The sequence below is a fragment of the Berkeleyomyces rouxiae genome (assembly GCF_048999995.1).
Source record: "Berkeleyomyces rouxiae strain 22BRR77 chromosome Unknown BrBRR77_ptg000003l, whole genome shotgun sequence".
Classification (NCBI taxonomy): domain Eukaryota; kingdom Fungi; phylum Ascomycota; class Sordariomycetes; order Microascales; family Ceratocystidaceae; genus Berkeleyomyces; species Berkeleyomyces rouxiae.
The window spans coordinates 2,677,731-2,694,477 of NW_027396493.1; the positions used below are offsets into that span (position 1 = coordinate 2,677,731).

The 16,747-nt window shown below is 48.6% G+C and overlaps 7 protein-coding genes across 7 annotated transcripts; 5 read left to right on the forward strand and 2 right to left on the reverse strand.

Annotated features, from left to right (window-relative positions):
• Positions 1-283: 283 nt before the first annotated feature.
• BROUX77_003920 (uncharacterized protein) lies at positions 284-2,031 on the forward strand (the record flags this gene model as incomplete). The annotated part of the gene is made up of 3 exons (XM_073748625.1): positions 284-1,202; positions 1,272-1,926; positions 1,989-2,031. 3 exons carry the CDS (start codon positions 284-286, stop codon positions 2,029-2,031), a joined length of 1,617 nt encoding a protein of 538 aa, XP_073606345.1.
• Positions 2,032-2,416: 385 nt separating this feature from the next.
• Positions 2,417-4,242, forward strand: BROUX77_003921 (uncharacterized protein; the record flags this gene model as incomplete). Its single annotated transcript, XM_073748626.1, has 3 exons — positions 2,417-2,897; positions 2,956-3,730; positions 3,786-4,242. The coding sequence occupies 3 exons, from the start codon at positions 2,417-2,419 to the stop codon at positions 4,240-4,242; spliced, it is 1,713 nt and encodes a 570-aa protein (XP_073606346.1).
• Positions 4,243-4,370: 128 nt separating this feature from the next.
• On the reverse strand, positions 4,371-4,952 carry BROUX77_003922 (uncharacterized protein; the record flags this gene model as incomplete). Its single annotated transcript, XM_073748627.1, has 1 exon — positions 4,371-4,952. The coding sequence occupies one exon, from the start codon at positions 4,950-4,952 to the stop codon at positions 4,371-4,373; it is 582 nt and encodes a 193-aa protein (XP_073606347.1).
• A 789-nt stretch (positions 4,953-5,741) lies between these two features.
• On the forward strand, positions 5,742-7,020 carry BROUX77_003923 (uncharacterized protein; the record flags this gene model as incomplete). Its single annotated transcript, XM_073748628.1, has 7 exons — positions 5,742-5,754; positions 5,858-5,908; positions 6,003-6,048; positions 6,158-6,231; positions 6,298-6,445; positions 6,507-6,565; positions 6,626-7,020. The coding sequence occupies 7 exons, from the start codon at positions 5,742-5,744 to the stop codon at positions 7,018-7,020; spliced, it is 786 nt and encodes a 261-aa protein (XP_073606348.1).
• A 595-nt stretch (positions 7,021-7,615) lies between these two features.
• BROUX77_003924 (uncharacterized protein) lies at positions 7,616-8,440 on the reverse strand (the record flags this gene model as incomplete). Its single annotated transcript, XM_073748629.1, has 1 exon — positions 7,616-8,440. The coding sequence occupies one exon, from the start codon at positions 8,438-8,440 to the stop codon at positions 7,616-7,618; it is 825 nt and encodes a 274-aa protein (XP_073606349.1).
• Positions 8,441-9,759: 1,319 nt separating this feature from the next.
• On the forward strand, positions 9,760-12,801 carry BROUX77_003925 (uncharacterized protein; the record flags this gene model as incomplete). The annotated part of the gene is made up of 1 exon (XM_073748630.1): positions 9,760-12,801. One exon carries the CDS (start codon positions 9,760-9,762, stop codon positions 12,799-12,801), a length of 3,042 nt encoding a protein of 1,013 aa, XP_073606350.1.
• A 512-nt stretch (positions 12,802-13,313) lies between these two features.
• Positions 13,314-14,442, forward strand: BROUX77_003926 (uncharacterized protein; the record flags this gene model as incomplete). The annotated part of the gene is made up of 4 exons (XM_073748631.1): positions 13,314-13,358; positions 13,425-13,442; positions 13,515-13,718; positions 13,858-14,442. 4 exons carry the CDS (start codon positions 13,314-13,316, stop codon positions 14,440-14,442), a joined length of 852 nt encoding a protein of 283 aa, XP_073606351.1.
• Positions 14,443-16,747: the final 2,305 nt, after the last annotated feature.

Below are 16,747 nucleotides of genomic sequence, written 5' to 3' on the forward strand. Positions count from 1 at the left end.
AGATAGACTAGTTTAAGGATACCACTTTTTTTCACATCTGGCGCTTAAAATATATTCTACTCAAATCTATCCCCTGCTCTTAGTGAAGGGGAGCTCGCCCTCTTCGCCGAGGTTTTTTCAAGAGCCCCTCCATCACGAAAGTCGCCCCACAATTTGGTTACATAATCAACGAACGCTTCTGATAGTTTTGAACTTTGCTTTACTTGACGCCGATAGAGCAACAATTTGAATGTGAACTTTTTTTTTTCCAGCGGTTGACTTAATCCCCAACGTAATAACTTCAATGGCGCCAAAGCTCGACCCTACAGTGCGCCTGGCTGCCTCTGGCTTGTGCCGCAGCTGCATTCTCGGCCCTCGTCGGCCACTGGCTCCCGGCGCCTCTCTCAACAATGCCCGGCATTCCCAACTGCCCGTCTTCAACGGTGCCGGTCGCCGACTGCACAGCTCTTTTTCCAAGCAGTCGCTAGGTCTTGCAGTCAATCCTATCGGTACCTCCGCTGCCCCGAAAACTGGCTCATCCCACCTTGCCCCGACGTCGGCGAAGATTACTTCAACCCGGACCCTCTCATCATCTGCCCACCGCAGCCGCGAAATGCTTGCCGATGTCCCCAATGAGCATCTTCCGAAGCCCAAGCTAGAGGCCGACAATCTTTTTCACTCATTTTCCAACTCTCCCATCCCCGAAATCCGCCAGCGCGCCGAGTACATCAAGAACCATGCCTACTGCCCGGAGCACAGCCATCGGCCAATGTGGGCACCCACCATGGCGCCACAGCCCGAGACCGAGAAAAAGGAACCCGGAACTGCCGATCCCAAGCATCCTTCCTTTGAGTGTCCAGACTGCGGAATCCCGCTCTACTGCAATGAGCAACATTGGATGGAGGACTACGAAAACCACATGCAAGTGTGCGATACCTTGCGACAGATCAACGAGGATGCCCACGACTTGCACTCAGGCCGCGCCTTTCCTGAGTTCGCTTACAGTGGCGTTCAGATTCGGGAAGCCATCGTCAATATGTCGGACTGGGACAACTACATGTACTCGAGAGACTTTGAAGCTGTCAACTCCGACCGGTCAATGCGCCACATCACCCGCCTTCTGACCTATCCCGTTACTGTCGGCTCTGTTCTACATGAACTCAGTCCTTACACTCTCAATAAAAACTCTCGGCTAACTACTGAAGGGCTCAAGAGTTTCAGTGGTACGTGAATCCAGCTTCCTACATGTTAAAGACTCAACCGTAACTAATGACACTGAACAAAACTCAAAGCTCTTCGGTACTCACTTCACCCTCCTAAGCGTGCTGGTGAAAAGGTCAAGGACTTGAAGTTGAACCCTCCCGCTATGCGGATTTTCGTTTTAGGTGCCCGTGCTGAGTCTTCGCTGCCCCGTGAAGCCTGGACCGAGCTGTCACACCTATTCCCCGATACGCGCCTGCACGTCATCATGATTGGCCCCGAGTCAATGACCAACCGTGACGACGAGTTCCCGCTTCCCCAACGCACACCCGACAACCCCTACGGTGCTATTGTCGAAGACCGCATCTGGACGAACCTCAAAATCAGCACCATTGTCGACTACTACCACACTATCCACAAAACGGGCTATTTTGAGCCGTACGACCCTTACTTTGACTGCTTTGTCCTCTTCCACCCCGGTCTGGGCTACCCTACGACCAGCCCTGAATGGGCAGAAACACTGCCGCAGCTTCTCGAGACCAAGCTGCCCATCATCTGCACTGGATACACACAGTACGATATGGAGCGTGACATTGAGTGGGTCAACAAGACAGCCAAGGGCGAGTTTGATATCCTACTGAAGCCGGGCGAGAACAAGTTCCGCAGTCTCGGGTGGGAGATGAACGACCTAGACCCCAAAGATATTCACTGCCGCAACTGGGGTGTCTGGGCATTCCGCGGAAAGAGGTACGTCTTTATTCACAAACACCCTATGTTGACTTGTCAGTTATTGACACATTCTGTAATAGATACGAGGCGACAACAAAAGAGGATGGCGCTATTGCTCTGTAAGATATGGATGAGTTTTTTTGGATCAATGTTCTTGTGTGTTAGAAAGATATGTTGGGCGCAGAATCCGATGTATCGTGTATTATATTTGCGTTGTCTGTATTTCAATCGTGTGGTGCATCCAATTTCTGATTCTTTGCTTGGAAGCTGTAGACATTGTTAGGGTTATCACATGTTTGTCCTTGTGTGTTGACCCTAGCGAATTGCACATCTCTCTCAATACTGAGATATATTGTGTGATCTTCGTTACCAAGTTAATAATTCAAAATTCTCAACTTGAAGTCGGGTTTCGTTCAAGATTGAGCGTACGTTCGAGTATCACCAACCTTTGTCCTAAAACTTATACAATATTACCAGAAGCTTGAAATGCTGCTTATCTCGGTCCAATATGGTCACCGTAAGCTCTCAGCATAACCCATTATCGGCCCGGGCCAGGTTGCCCGACAGTTCAACACCGGCTGCCAGAACACCAACGACTCAACCACCAGCATCCGAATTTTCACAGTCACGGAGGCCTGCTAAGATGGCAGACCCACTGGGTGAAAGGGCGACAGCACAGTTGATCCGCCGGGTCCTCTTGTCGGAGCAACACAGCGACCAGCTCACGGCAGCGGCCTTGGAAGGCCAGCTGCCGCCGCTGACCTCGTCAAATGAGATGGACTTTCAAATATATGGGTTGCTGGCGATTCTGATAAGAGACTTTGTGCAGGCGTGGTATTCCAAGATCACGCCTGATGAAACTTTTGTGGCAGAGCTGATCAACATTGTGGCTCACATCTCAAGGGCCACGGAACAACGACTGCGGAAAGTGGACTTGGAGAGTCTGCTGATGGATGAGATTCCAGATCTTCTTGAGCAACACATCATTGGTGAGATCTCTGGGTGTCTATTATGTCAATGAGAAACTTGTCTAATTTGATTATACAGCCTACCGAACATCAAAGAAGCCTGGCACTAGACCTCCGATTGAAGCCAACTCACGGCAAATTTACCATGCGCTTTTCCCATCACCAGCCATGACGCCTGTTCCTGATGCTCACGCACCTGAATCTATCTTGGAGCAAGCTAAAAACGAAGCCATCTATCGAAAACTTCTCGTCCAGGGCATGCTAGCCATGCTGCTCCCTACAGAAGACTTTCAGAGTCCGTGTTTGACATCTCTAGTTGGAGAGATTCTATCCGAAACTATCATTGGAAACCTAGTGGCCAAAAAGGTCTCTCAGCCTTGGATGATGTGGGAGATAATAGGCATTGTCTGCTCTATCATTACAGGAAAAAAACCACCACCAAAGGAGCAGAAGAGACGAAGGGAGAATGCAAATTCCACTCTAGAAAGCAAGTCTTTTCCACACCCTTCAGTATCGCCGGTGCCCAGAAAATGGTCGCTGCAATGGCTGATGATCATGTTTGTGCAATGGGGTGTCATGATATACAGCATAATACGCGGTACGGTACACGGATTCATAGCAGCAAGAAAGCTTCCTAGTCGAGTTCGACATAACACCTCTTACGTAAAGCCTTCACAAAGCAGTGGCGGTCTGGGCAAAGTGCCGGTTGTAACCTGGAAGCTTTTTAGCTTTGCTGGGACTCTGATCGAGATTAATGACCGGATGCCCTGGTTGAGTGGGAATATTTCTCTACTTCAATGGTGTCTTTTGACCGGACCAGGCCGCATCGGCGGCTTTGATAGCGTCCTAGACAGGTAAATATCACGAGATTCTACGCGGGAACAAAACCCCCAATCTAACACTTTGCAGATATGTTTCAGGCGTTGTTCGCAAGCAAATACTAGATGGAAACAGAGTTCCTGGTCTCATAAAATCTATCAGAGGCTCCGTGTTTCCAAACAATGTTGCAGGAAAATCCTCGTTATTCCCGCCAGCAAACCAGGCCGAGGAAAAAGAGCTGCGGAAGCGAACTGCGGCAGCACTAGCCTCTATGATGCCTAAGTGGATGCTGAAAACATATTTCTGCAGTGGTGCCTGGGAAACATTCCTCGGCGTTGAGGGTAGCAGTGAGATTTCTGGACAGGACAACGATCCAGATCAACGTCTTATCAGGGAAATTGACGAGACAATTCTCGATGTGTTCAGTGATGAGTACTGCAACAAGCATCTCATGTATGCTATTGTAGAGTTGGCCTTGGTGAGGCTAATACCCGAGTTGGCAGAGAAGACTGTGGAAGATCTACTGGATGATCGACTAGGTCTGTGAATCTGGCCGTAGAGGAACATCAAGCTGGGGCTGGCTAAGCTGAAAAACAATTGAATGCAAATAAAAACTTTTGAATGGTGATTAGGGTGCCAGGAAAGCCACAAGCCAAAACACTGTGCACCTCATGCTCACTGGTTCCATTTTGCAGCCAATTCGTCAAGCAACTGTATGACCCGTGGCGGTGCCTCTTCATTCAATACGTGCTTCTCTGCCTGGTCAAGAGGGCGCAGCACATATCTTGACACTGCCTCTGTTGTCCGCTTCTCCGGACGACCAATGCCAATGGCTATCCTCGCCCAGTGAGTATTGGGAAACTCGTCTTTGCGCAGGTGGTAGTTGATACTCTTGATGCCATTGTGACCCTTGTGGCTAGACTTCCATGTGCGAATCCTAACAGCGCCAAGATCTACCTCCAAGTCATCATGAAGCACCACAAAGCCAACCTTGTGCGGCTCAGCGCCAACAACTTCCTTGAATGTCTTGGACACCCAAACGCCCGACACGTTCATCAGCGTGGGCGACTGGGCAAGGATAAAGCGCGGCCCCATGGACACCAAGGCTCTCTGTTTGCCGATTCTTCGAGCTGACCAGGTTGGTTGGCCTGGAATAAGCCGTTGTAGGGTCTGGATAGCAAGATGACCGGCCGAGTGAAACGTCTCAAGATAGGGCTTAGGGTTCCCTAGACTGACAATCAAGACTTTTTCAATCATGATGGGCGTGTGTGTGATGTTGGCTGAAAAATGAACAAAATTCAAACGAGCGAAACAATAACGAGAGCGAAATCATAGGAAACAGACAAGTAGCGTACGTGAAAAAAACACCAGGAGAGCTGCTTTTATAGATCGTGCAGAGGCCCCGCCGTCCCCGTTGTGGTCCGCCGAAAAAAAAAAACATCGTCGGTTCTGCTTCTGGCTTGGCCGATGACTCTAGCCCACGTCACGTGTGGCTGTTCAAGCCACAATAGTTGGAACGTGGCGCAATGCAGCCCACTTACAGACAAAGTAACTACACATGCAGTTATGTATGTACATGACTAGCTAGTTCTGCGTACGAAGTACTTGTACAGCCGCAGCAGGAAAAAAGATGCTGACGTCGTTTCGTTTCTGAGACTGGAACACAAGGAAGCTAAAAGCTAGGACTGCAATAGAAAGGCTGCGCAAAGGGACAAGTCAGCAATCCGCGGTTTATTTTTGTTTGTTTTCCAACTACGCTCGACATCTCCGACTTTCACGACGCCTCGACTGACCTGCCCAAAGCGCATTCTTTTGAGCTTTGAGCCTCTTTTTCCTTGTTGTCCTCGTCTTCCGCCTGTTGCCCGCCTTTGCCGGGACTCTTGGAACCAACATCACCTTTTCTGCATCCTTGCCTATTTTTATACACCAAAACCGCTCAAGACTGAGGGGACTCGCCTGAATCGCCGATCCGCATCATACCACTTCTACTACGCGAGAGACACATCACCACCACCGTCGACCTCACCGACCACATCACACGCTAAAATGTCATGGGCAGGTGAGCGAACGCCCACACACTGGACGCCAAAATATGAACACACGGCGTGGTGTACATGTCTGTTTCGCTCGCAAGAGGACGCCATGCTGATCCAGACCTACAGGCTTTAAAAAAAACGTTAACCGGGCTACGACCCAGGTTATGATGAAGACTGGTACGTTGTGCTTGCTATCGCCGAAGACTCGGATGAGGTGGAAACCGGTAAAGGCTTGGAAAACACCAGACACTAACTCTTTGCTTCCGATCAGGTTATGTCGAAAAGACGAATGATCGCGACTATGAAATCGAGGAGAGGTAAGCCCAACTGCACTACGAAGCCTCTCTCCCACCCTATGCCCGCCAATTGCCGCACCGGCCTTACGCCCCGATCCACGAGCTCACACTCTAACATGTGACTTTCTAGACGATTCCGGACCATGGAGACTGCTGCGAATCGTCTGCAGAAAGAAGCCAAGGGCTATTTAGACTCTCTCCGAGGTGTGTGGCCCCCCAGGAACGCCTACCATGCCCCGCACGCCCGCTAACAACACGTTCTCCCCGAAGCCATGACCGCATCACAGATGCGCATTGCCGAGACCATAGACGCATTTTACGGTGATGCTGGTGCCAAAGATGGCGTTAGCAGAAGCTACAAGCAAGCAGTTGAAGACCTTGATGCCGAGACTATCAAGGCGCTAGATGGCCCGTACAGGTATGCAGTAGTCTTCAATTCTTCACCCTAATGCTGGTACTAACCTCGTTTCCGCGAGAAGAACGACAGTCCTCGAGCCCATCACAAGATTTTGTGCCTATTTCCCAGACGTTAACGAATGTGCGTATTAACCTCGCCCAGCAATCCTTATCCGCCACCACTATACTGACAGTCGTCTAGGTATCAAGAAACGTGGTCACAAACTACTAGATTATGATGCACTGCGCGCCAAGGTCAAGAAGCTGGCCGACAAGCCCGACAAGGACGTAACGAAGCTTCCGCGTGCCGAAAAGGAAATGGAAATGGCCAAGGCCACGTACGAACAACTCAACGAGCAGCTCAGCACCGAGTTGCCGCAGCTCATTGACCTACGTGTGCCGTATCTTGACCCCAGCTTTGAAGCTCTCGTCAAAATCCAGCTGCGTTTCTGCGCAGAGGCTTACTCGCGCATGGCCCAGGTGCAGCAGTATCTTGATCCTGAAACAAGGGACCTCTATGCCTCGGGCCAGCTCGATGACCGTGTTGAACAGGTGCTTCAGGAGATTCGCGAGCTCAGCATCAGTGGGACAGTCTAGAACAGCGAACGGTGCCATCATCTCAGCGCCGACGTCGTGCCTGTCTTGTTGCCTCTCTGTTTGTTTCCTCTCATTTTCCATGTTGACATTCTTGCTTGCTTCTGTGGTGTGATACAGATAGTGCTCCAGTTTGTGTCTTTATCCAGGCTTGTTGTTTGTTGTTTTGTCCTCATCTTGTCATTTTATTCTTCGCTTCTCCTCTACCTGGTTTGGATACAGACATGGACGTTATAGCCACTTAAGGCGTTTCCAATATCCTATTCTTTCTATGATTCATCTCCGTGTTTCTGTATCGGATTGACTAAATGTCTTGACAAACCCATCTTCACGATCATGGTATTCTCATTTTCTAGATATTATGGCATATAAACTCGAACTTTCGTTTCTCCTGCTTAGCTGGCGGAATAGATATTACTCACAGCTGTGACTATGTATAAAAGATATTCAGATAAGTTGGAGGTATTTAGCGTGCTTTACGTGCGAAAAATTAATATGTCTGGCAAGTGTTTGTGGTCAACAATTGTTGCCGTATGGAGGAGCAACCATTGTTTTAGGGCCTGGAACGGAATGAAAACACCAATCTGTAAAAACACCATTATCCTTGTCGTCCAAACAACATCTCAACATCTATCTTGCGGCTAGTGCCATCGGGTTGCCCTGGAACCTGTGGCATGTATTGGCTGGGATATTGCTCACTGTACTGCTCCTGATATTGAGGTTGGTACATGTGCGGTGGTGGTGGGTTTTGATACTGATAGGGGTGTCCGGCATCAGGCTGTTGTTGGTGTAGGTGTTGCGGTTGTTGTTGTGGTGGCTGTGGCTGTGATGTAGCCTGTGGGATAGGCGCAGAGTTGGAAGCCACTGCTGGCGCAGAAGATAGAGGAGCAGAGTTCTTCATTTCCATGACCTGGTCTCGGATCTTGTTCATGGAGTCGATCCGCTCAGTATCGTTTGCTGCATGAACCCATAGGCCAACAGCGTCGTTTCCAGGCTCATCCATGAGCAGAATGAGATACTCTGAAGTGACCTCGATATCGAGAATGTTTCGGAAGCTATACACTCGGTTTTCAGTGTTTTTGCGGTTCAGAATAAAAATATAGCCGTTTGACGGGGCGCTTTCCCCAGGTACACCAGACTGACAGACAAAAAGGGGCCCATCGATATTGGTTCTCATCCATTCCGATTGTGCTGTGTTGAAGCCGTAGACAACGGCGTTGGCATTGCAGTAGTTTATATGACTAACATCGGGTAGGTAATTGCGAATGACTTTGAGGTTGACCTCGGTGTTTGTGCGGTTGGCCAGTTTGGGGTTGGGAGTGGTATCGACGACATAAGGGGCATCAGATTCGTAGTCTGAGACTCTGTTGGCGGACGGGTTCCGTTTGTGTTTGGGGTAGCGACGGCCCGTTTGCTGGCTCATGATGAATGATATTCCGCTAGGTTAGGTGACAAAATAGGGGTGTTTTAATTAAGCCAAAGCTTCTGAGGTATTGATGGAGGCGGTTCAGTGCTTCTCAAGTTGAAGATATAGCCAGCTGAAAAGCTAGAATAGATGTTAGAAAACATTGGTCTGGGGATTTCGCAAAGCAAAAAAAAGGCAATCAGGCGCCATTACCAGTAGCTAGTTATATTGAAATTAGCCACCTTTGGGCTTGAATAGATGAACTCAGAGTGATGTTTGATAGCAGTGAGATTGTTGGAGGTTGACTAGCCAACTGAACAGACGGACGATGTTGGGCTGACAAGGAAGATGTCAAGTTTGGGTTACAAGAATGACGCTTGCTATGGTGCACCAGACCGGGGAGGGATGACCCCACAGTTATTATCTTATCATCACAATACATACAGATAACTAACTACATCCAATGTAGCTCCTAGCTAAGGCGGACTTGTGCATACATGGGCGCATAGGCGTGAGTATCTACAGCAAAGCCTAGTTAACTTCATAGCTAGTTATACGGTTAGCTATAGTTAGCTACTTTGCATTGCTGCACAGCGCTTCATTTAGATGCTCCTTTCGGTAGTGTCTTGACATTCACTGCAAGTTTCAGAATACAAAGCCCAGGTTTCATGGCCTGAGGGTTTTCAGGGTTAGGCCAGGGTCTTGCTAGGGTCGCCACTATCCCCACGTCCCACGTTGTAAACAGAGCATCCTTCGGCGTCTCCTCCACCTCAACTCGATTTCTGAACATCCAACATCTAGGCCTCATTCTGTACTCTCTAGAAATCTTCATGTTATTTCACTCTATTCTCCCTCCCACTGCACAAGTATACTAGCTTTTTAGCTTTATGCTTCATTTCTCATCGATAGCAACACCAAAGCGATCCAGAACTGACTGAACGGCTGGCATTTGGCTTCCTGTGGTTCAATATTCCGCATTTCAAATAATGCACATATATCCCTTCATCGTCGTCGCCTTCTTCTAACTTCCCAGCTTCGTTTGATTTCCTGCCGGATAGAGCTGTTGCCAGTCTGATATTTTAGCTCCTAGTGACTGTAAATACCCGTGGAACCTAGGCCATCGAGAGCATCCCGATCGCATTGTGCTGCGCCGATCGTCACCCTGCTGCCATTGTCGCCTTTACTTCATCTTATTTTAAAGCTACCCTGTAGCGCCAGCAGCCTTTCTCCAATGATATCCGGGGCTCACTGAGTGCGACTTTTCTTTGTGAACCTGCCGGCCGTCGCTTTGCTTTGGCTTTTTTCGTCTCGCTCAATCCAGATACAACATCGCCATAATGCCGTCTCCTACCTCTTCGATCCAGACCGGGTCTGCAGTTCCTCCTCCATCTTTGAATCCCGAGGGCTCCATGGCATCAGAACCGGTTGAAATATTTTCCGGCCCGGCATCCTTAGCCCGGTCTATTTACGCCAGGAAGCCGGAATACACACGACCACACCGCATTCGCATCAAGATCGGTACATGGAACGTCGCTCAGAACCCTCCCTCAGCAAAAGATCTACAGAAATGGTTCTTCCAGCCTGCGATTGATGGTCTGCTTGAACAGCCACCTCTACCTCATCGAACCAATACGACGAAATCATCAAATTCAAACTCATTCCAGCTTGAAATGAATGCGAACACGCCCAGACAACCTTGTAAAACCCGCATTGGCCTCTATGTCCTAGGCCTCCAAGAGGCCTCATCCCCAAATCTCGGCCAACGAATCATTAGCACTGAGCCTGTTGTTGAAGACCATTGGAGCGATGCAATAGCTGATGCTGTACCACCTGGGTACACACGAGTTGTTAGAGAACTAATGACCGGCGTTTTGTTAATCATTTACGCTGCGACAGAAGTGGCCGATACCATCACTCATGTCAGTTGCGCTCAAGTCGGCACTGGAATTCTGGGATATATGGGCAACAAAGGAGGCGTTTCAGCTCGATTATTACTTGGAGAAAGCACGCGGCTTGTCTTCACAAATTCACATCTTGCCAGTGGAAGCGAACCGCAGTTTCTAGAACGCCGATGTTGGGATACTAACCAGATCAAGGCGCGCACCAGCTTTACATCTGTATCTCTCCCCGGTGGACCGGATAGTGGACCAGAAAAGCTCGGTGACGAAGATCTTGCTTTCTGGATGGGCGACCTTAACTTTCGACTTGATGCCCCTGGCGATGATATCCGTGGGCTTTTTGCTCTCCATACTCAAGGAATGTATGGTGTGCCAGAGCTCTCGACACCCATAAGCATAGCAAGCTCCAGCAGCATCATGGAACCTACCGACTCCTACGATAGTGATGCCGATACACTTCATAGCTCGAGATCAGCAAAGCTTCCTTATGTATTTGACGAAGAAGGGAACAGCCTTCCAGACCCAGAGGACTTTATCCCCGATATCGACGACGATCCCTTATCTCTCCAGACAACTCTCAACTCACTTCTTCCCCATGACCAACTAAGTCAGGTTATGCGATTAAAAAAGGCCTTCCACGACGGCTGGCGTGAAGGTCCAATATCCTTCATGCCTACATATAAATATGATATTGGATCGCGAGATGTATTCGATACCAGTGAAAAGCAGCGGGCCCCAAGCTGGTGTGACAGAGTACTATATCGCACACGATACGATTTACAACAACACCTCAAATTAGTCAAAGAAGAGGAGCAGGCTCAAAAGCGAGATCAGGAGCTGCAAGAAATTGGTGTAGCAAAGGTTACCGCGGAACTTAATGCGCTTTTTGATGACGAGCCCGAAGCAACTGATATTTCACCACCTAAAAGTACTCCAGTTTGGGACTACGATGAGTATGATGAAGCAGAAGATGCAAATACGCAAGATGAAACACAGAGTCCTGCCTCGCAAGATCGTATCCGACTCGAGCAATATTGGTCTGTGCAAGACATCGCTTCATCGGACCACAAACCAGTAGTAGCATTGTTTACGATTGATTATGATGCTGTTGTCCCAGATCTAAGAGCCATGGTTCAAGCTGAGGTTGCACGCGATTTTGACCGGGCTGAAAACGAAGGCCGCCCCGACATTACCGTTGTTGTTGACCATGGAGAAAATATCGATTTTGGTCCAGTTGAGATTTTCAAACGTCACATACAAACTCTAACCGTGGCCAACACTGGCCAGGTGCCTGCCACGTTTTCATTCATTGATAACTCTACCGAAAAGAGCCATGCTCAATGGCTTACATCTTCATTTGTGGCAATCGAAACCACTACAGATGAAGAGCGCGCAGATATGGGCAATACCGTGACCCTTCAGCCTGGTGAAACCGTGGGGATACAGTTTGAAGTTCTCGTCGAAGATCTAGGCTTAGTACGGGAACTAAACGCAGGCGTAGCGCGTCTCGAAGACGTCCTCATTCTGAGGGTAGAGGATGGCCGAGACCACTTCGTACCTGTATGTGGAATCTGGGTTCCCACATGTATCGGGCGTTCTCTGACGGAACTCATACGCATTTCCGATGGGGGCATCAGGAACTTCATGGTAGCTGAAAACATCACTGGGACTATCCCTCTCAACTATGAAGTTCGATGCTCAGCCCCAAAGGAGTTATTCAAGTTAGTTGAATCTCTGCTCAGCTTGATTGAGCGCTCAGTCGCCGACGAAAGCATGTTAGAGGGTGCGGAGATCCCCCGAGAAAAGTTCGGTTGGCCCTATGAAGAGAGCACTTGGACTTTTACAGATCGGACGCTTCGCATGGTACACAAATGCGCCGTTATTGAAGCTCTAGATACGGACAACTCTGTCCTAGAATCGCTGCCACTAGAGCTACCAGCTCTTTCCAAATTGGAAATTGTAGCCGAGGTTCTTTTCTTACTTCTCTGCAACCTAACCGACGGCATTATCACTGCAGCTCTGTGGACGACGATACAAGAGCGGCTACCTCAACTACCATCTATTTCAGCCAGCTCATCGCCTGTCAAGCAAATTGAAGACACCAAAACAGCCATCCTTGACATGCTCTCGAATGACCCAGGGCATAGTATATCTCTTGTCTTCTTGACGTCGACGCTTGGTAGAGTCTGCGCTGAGCTGTCGCCCGTGACAAAAGCCGACATTGAAGCCGCCACACAAATATCCACACCCACCAGTCTCACCTTTGCGCGGTTTAGACGGAGCGTGACGTCATCGGCAACCGGTGGATCCCCTGCAGCTATCATCAAGAGAAGGAATCGTATGCGCAAGATATGTGAGTTGTTTGCACCGGCGATTTGCCGCATGTCGGTTGTTTTAGGTAACGATAGAGAGCGCAAAGCAGGAGTTGCACGGCAAGTAGGAATTCTGGAACTGTTTATCCAGCGGCAAGCAGATGAATGAGTATAGGTAATATATCCCGAGATAGACAAAGGGTATGCAATGCTCTTACAGACGGGCTTTTATAGTAGCTCACATTGGCCAATATGTCTTTGGGCCTCACCTCATTTAACATAAAAGATTTCCAAAAAAAAACACAAGGTTACTTCAATGGGAGCCTCTACTCTATAAGGCAAAGACAGATCCGATAGTGCGTAGTGAAATCACTGATATTCCACTCCATATACAGTGAAAATTGTACAGGTAGTGATATTGTACTATGCGAAGGGGAACTCGTCCCCAGAGAGGCTCTACGGAGCAATGACGTCTGATAATGGTCGTCAGTAGTCGTCAATATTGATTACGTGATGTGTAATGGGGCTAGGGTGTGGGTTAGGGTGTGGCTGAGATTTGTCACCGCAACAGAGCAAGTTTTGATAACTAGACATGAACGAACTTTGTTTCTTTTAACGTCAGTTAGTTAGTTAACCAGTTCCTCATTCTACTGTGTTTACGGCGATAACTCATTGACTGCCATGGACATACCAGCTGCTGCTAATATTCTGGGCACACTCGGCGCGGTGAGATAGAAGCGTTCTCCGAGACGACAAACTACATATTTACTAACGAATCCCTCACATGTACAGGTGTGCTGGTCGGTACAGGTATGAAGATGCGCCTAGAATAGTTTCAAACGTAGGCTGTCTTTTTCCAAATACTGACATTGTGAGAACCAGCTGATCCCTCAGATCGTCATCAATTACCGGCGCCACCATGCAACCGGGCTACAGCCTGCAATGATGATGCTGTGGGCTTGGGCCGGCGTGCCGCTGGGGGTGTACAACATTGTCGAGGACTTTAACTTAGCACTCAAGATCCAGCCGCAGGTCTTGACGGCTCTTAGCTTGGTGACGTGGATTCAATGCTATTACTATCAGCGAGTACGTATTGTTGGGGGTGAACATGGGCTATGATTACAGGTCTACATCATCGGAACACATCATCGCAACACAAACTTTCGGACTAAATCAAGATCGTGGCTAAAACGTGGCGTAATACTAATCATATCATGTCTCATAGAACTGGACTATTCCTCGCTCGCTTGCTGTCATTCTGCCTATTGCAGCGCTGATGGGCGGCATTCAAGCTGCGCTGGTAGTAGCCTTACGCATAGCCAAGGACCACCACGTTGAGTGGCCGCTGACGTTTATGGCCATAGCTTCAGCAGTGCTTCTTGCTCTAGGAGTTTTGAGTCACTATGTGGATATCTGGCGGCATCGTACCGTACGTGGCATTTCGTTCATTTTTGTGGGCATTGATGCAGCGGGCGATGTTTTCTCACTTTTGTCAGTGCTATTCCAGGCAAAGCTTGATGTCCTTGGGATTATCATCTATGCCAGTGAATTTGTGCTCTGGTGTGGTATATTTGCGTGTGGAGGGTGGTATAACCTCCGACCATGGATCAAGAAGAAGCTTAGTGAACGGAACATGAAAGACAGTGGCGCCTGCAGTAGCACGAGCGGACCAGCTTCTAATGCTAGAGACACAAGACCAAATGGAGCGTCATTGCATGACATGCCCTCGTCGACGTCAGTGTTCACAACGACAGGGGCGGCTATGGAGCTGCGCGAACGACGTCATAGTCTCAGTATTCACAGTCTTTAGTGGAAACAAAGAACACGGCACATACGCCTCTAAACGTCGCGGAATACAGTGCGGTATTTTTGCTTTGAACAAAAACACGGCGAGGGTGAAACCAATCCAACATGGAGGAGATCAGGACAGTTGAGCTCGTGAAGCAGGAGATGGTTGAGACAACGATTGCATATGCACATACGTGACTGCATGGCTGGCTATAGTTGATTATGTATGTATATACAACCACATATATTGTTCACTCGTCTACAATGTATACAAATGATATCAAGTATAACATACAAGAAAGACATAGCTAACTACAACACAATTCATGCTGCAAGCCACAATGCGAAACAGGTGTGGGAGAGTAGATACATAGCGTAGTGCTACACGGCATCACAATAACTACAAGTTTCAAACGTAGAAACATAGAACTTGAAAAGAAAGACATGACGAACGATACACTGCAGGAAACAAACGTGAAAACCCACGACAAGAACTAGAATCCAGGCCGTCGTGGATACAAATGAGGGTCGATGTTTGGAAACGGTAGAAGTGGTGATCACCCTAACCCTAGTGTTTGTACATAGTGGAAAAAAAGGAACGTCTTTTTCAGTAGTTATCGTACCCCCTTTGCAGCGGACAATCAAAGTGGCTGCTACGTGTAAAGAGATATTCGCTTGTCAATGCAAAAGTCCATCTTGTGGCTCTGCACAAGCAACTATTCACATAACTATACATGTATGTATGTACATGTGTACGTGTGCCAAATAGGAACGAACAATCCCTATGTTGGCAGCTTCATGCAGTCAGTCCCTTGAGGCTTATTCGAGGCATGGAACAAGCAAAGCAAAGGCCTGGTTGGGCGTTAAATTTAGCATCTTGGGCTGCTGATGATTCCCTAGCTAGACGTGACACGGTACTAACGATCCAGAAATAACCAGCCTAAGAGAGGAGCAGAGGCCAAGCTGGAGTTGGCCTGTGACCCATGGCATGTGCTGTCCCCCATATATTTAGGCACAAGAATACACTACAGCAGGCGCAAAGGCCAAGAGATGCGGAAGCTTAAGATGGGAGCACTGTTTATTTCGTAGTCGAATGGAGGGGGAGGGGAAAATCACAGCGGTGGTGGAGGCGGCTCGGCTTATATGTGCGCACTGCATGAAGGGGAGGGTAACAACGTGTGTGCATACATTTGTACACATATATTTGTGCAGGTTGGTATAGATGTATACTTGGGGCTTCAGGAGTGGCGATGCATGCTCGAATGGAAATGAAGACAACAGCGCAGCGCAGCACTAGCACTAGCAACACGTTGCCAGCACGGCAGCCTACCTGAACATATGTATGTAAGCACATCGACTTGCACTCCTCGACTCTGCCTCCTCCCCTCTAACTCTGCTGTCGGGCCAAGTGCTGGGGGAACCCACGCAGCTAAAATGGATCTTGGGTTTCCCTCCAATCTCGTAGCTTTTCGAGTTGCATGAAGACCCACTTTTCTACCTTTTCCCCTGGCCTGGGCCTGGACGACCAAATGTTTGTTCCTTAGAGGCCAACACCAGTACAACTGCAATTTCCCTACGACAGGTGCATGGCGTTGGTGTAGCGGAGCACCTTGTCTGATGTCTCTCTCTCTCTGTATTTTTTGTACACACTCGAGATAAATATCCTTATCAGCGTCTTCTTTTCTGGCATCCCATCGCATCTGCTCCCATCCGCTCCGGATGTTAAGGCTCGTCAGCTGAGTAAGGGATGCCCCTCTCCGTAGGAAGGAGGCCATCTGCCCCTTCATGAATCTGGCTATTGCCTAGTTTACGGCTTGATGCTCAGCTCAAGGCCCGTCAAAAATTAGCAAGATTCACTCAACGGAACGGAGCAACTACTAGATCACTGGCGTGTTTGCAGTTTCCGACTAGCTGTGCCAGTTTTCACATGTCTGTTACTGGCCTTGAACAAATTAACTTGGCAGTTACCGGAAACCCACTATTGTACTTGTACTGCCTACCTTGTTGACTGCACCGGGTCCTGTGTTGTTTTGTTATGGTTGTTGCTCTTGTTCTTGTCTGTTTGCTTCCAAAGGTGGGCTGGTCGGGCTGTGTGTGTTCTTTCCATTTTGCTTTAGTTCGCTTGATCTTCCATTTCCCCCCTGCTCCATAATCCTCACCCTCATTCTTGTTCCTTTTCCATCTCCTCATTCTTCATCCTTTCTTTCTCTTCTTTTTCGCTTTGAAGGCTCTGGAATACGTCGTCCGTCCTTAAGCGCATTTTCCTCCCTTTTCCACTCCATTTTCTGTCATCTTGTCAACAACTTAATTGGCCGTTAATATCTTCG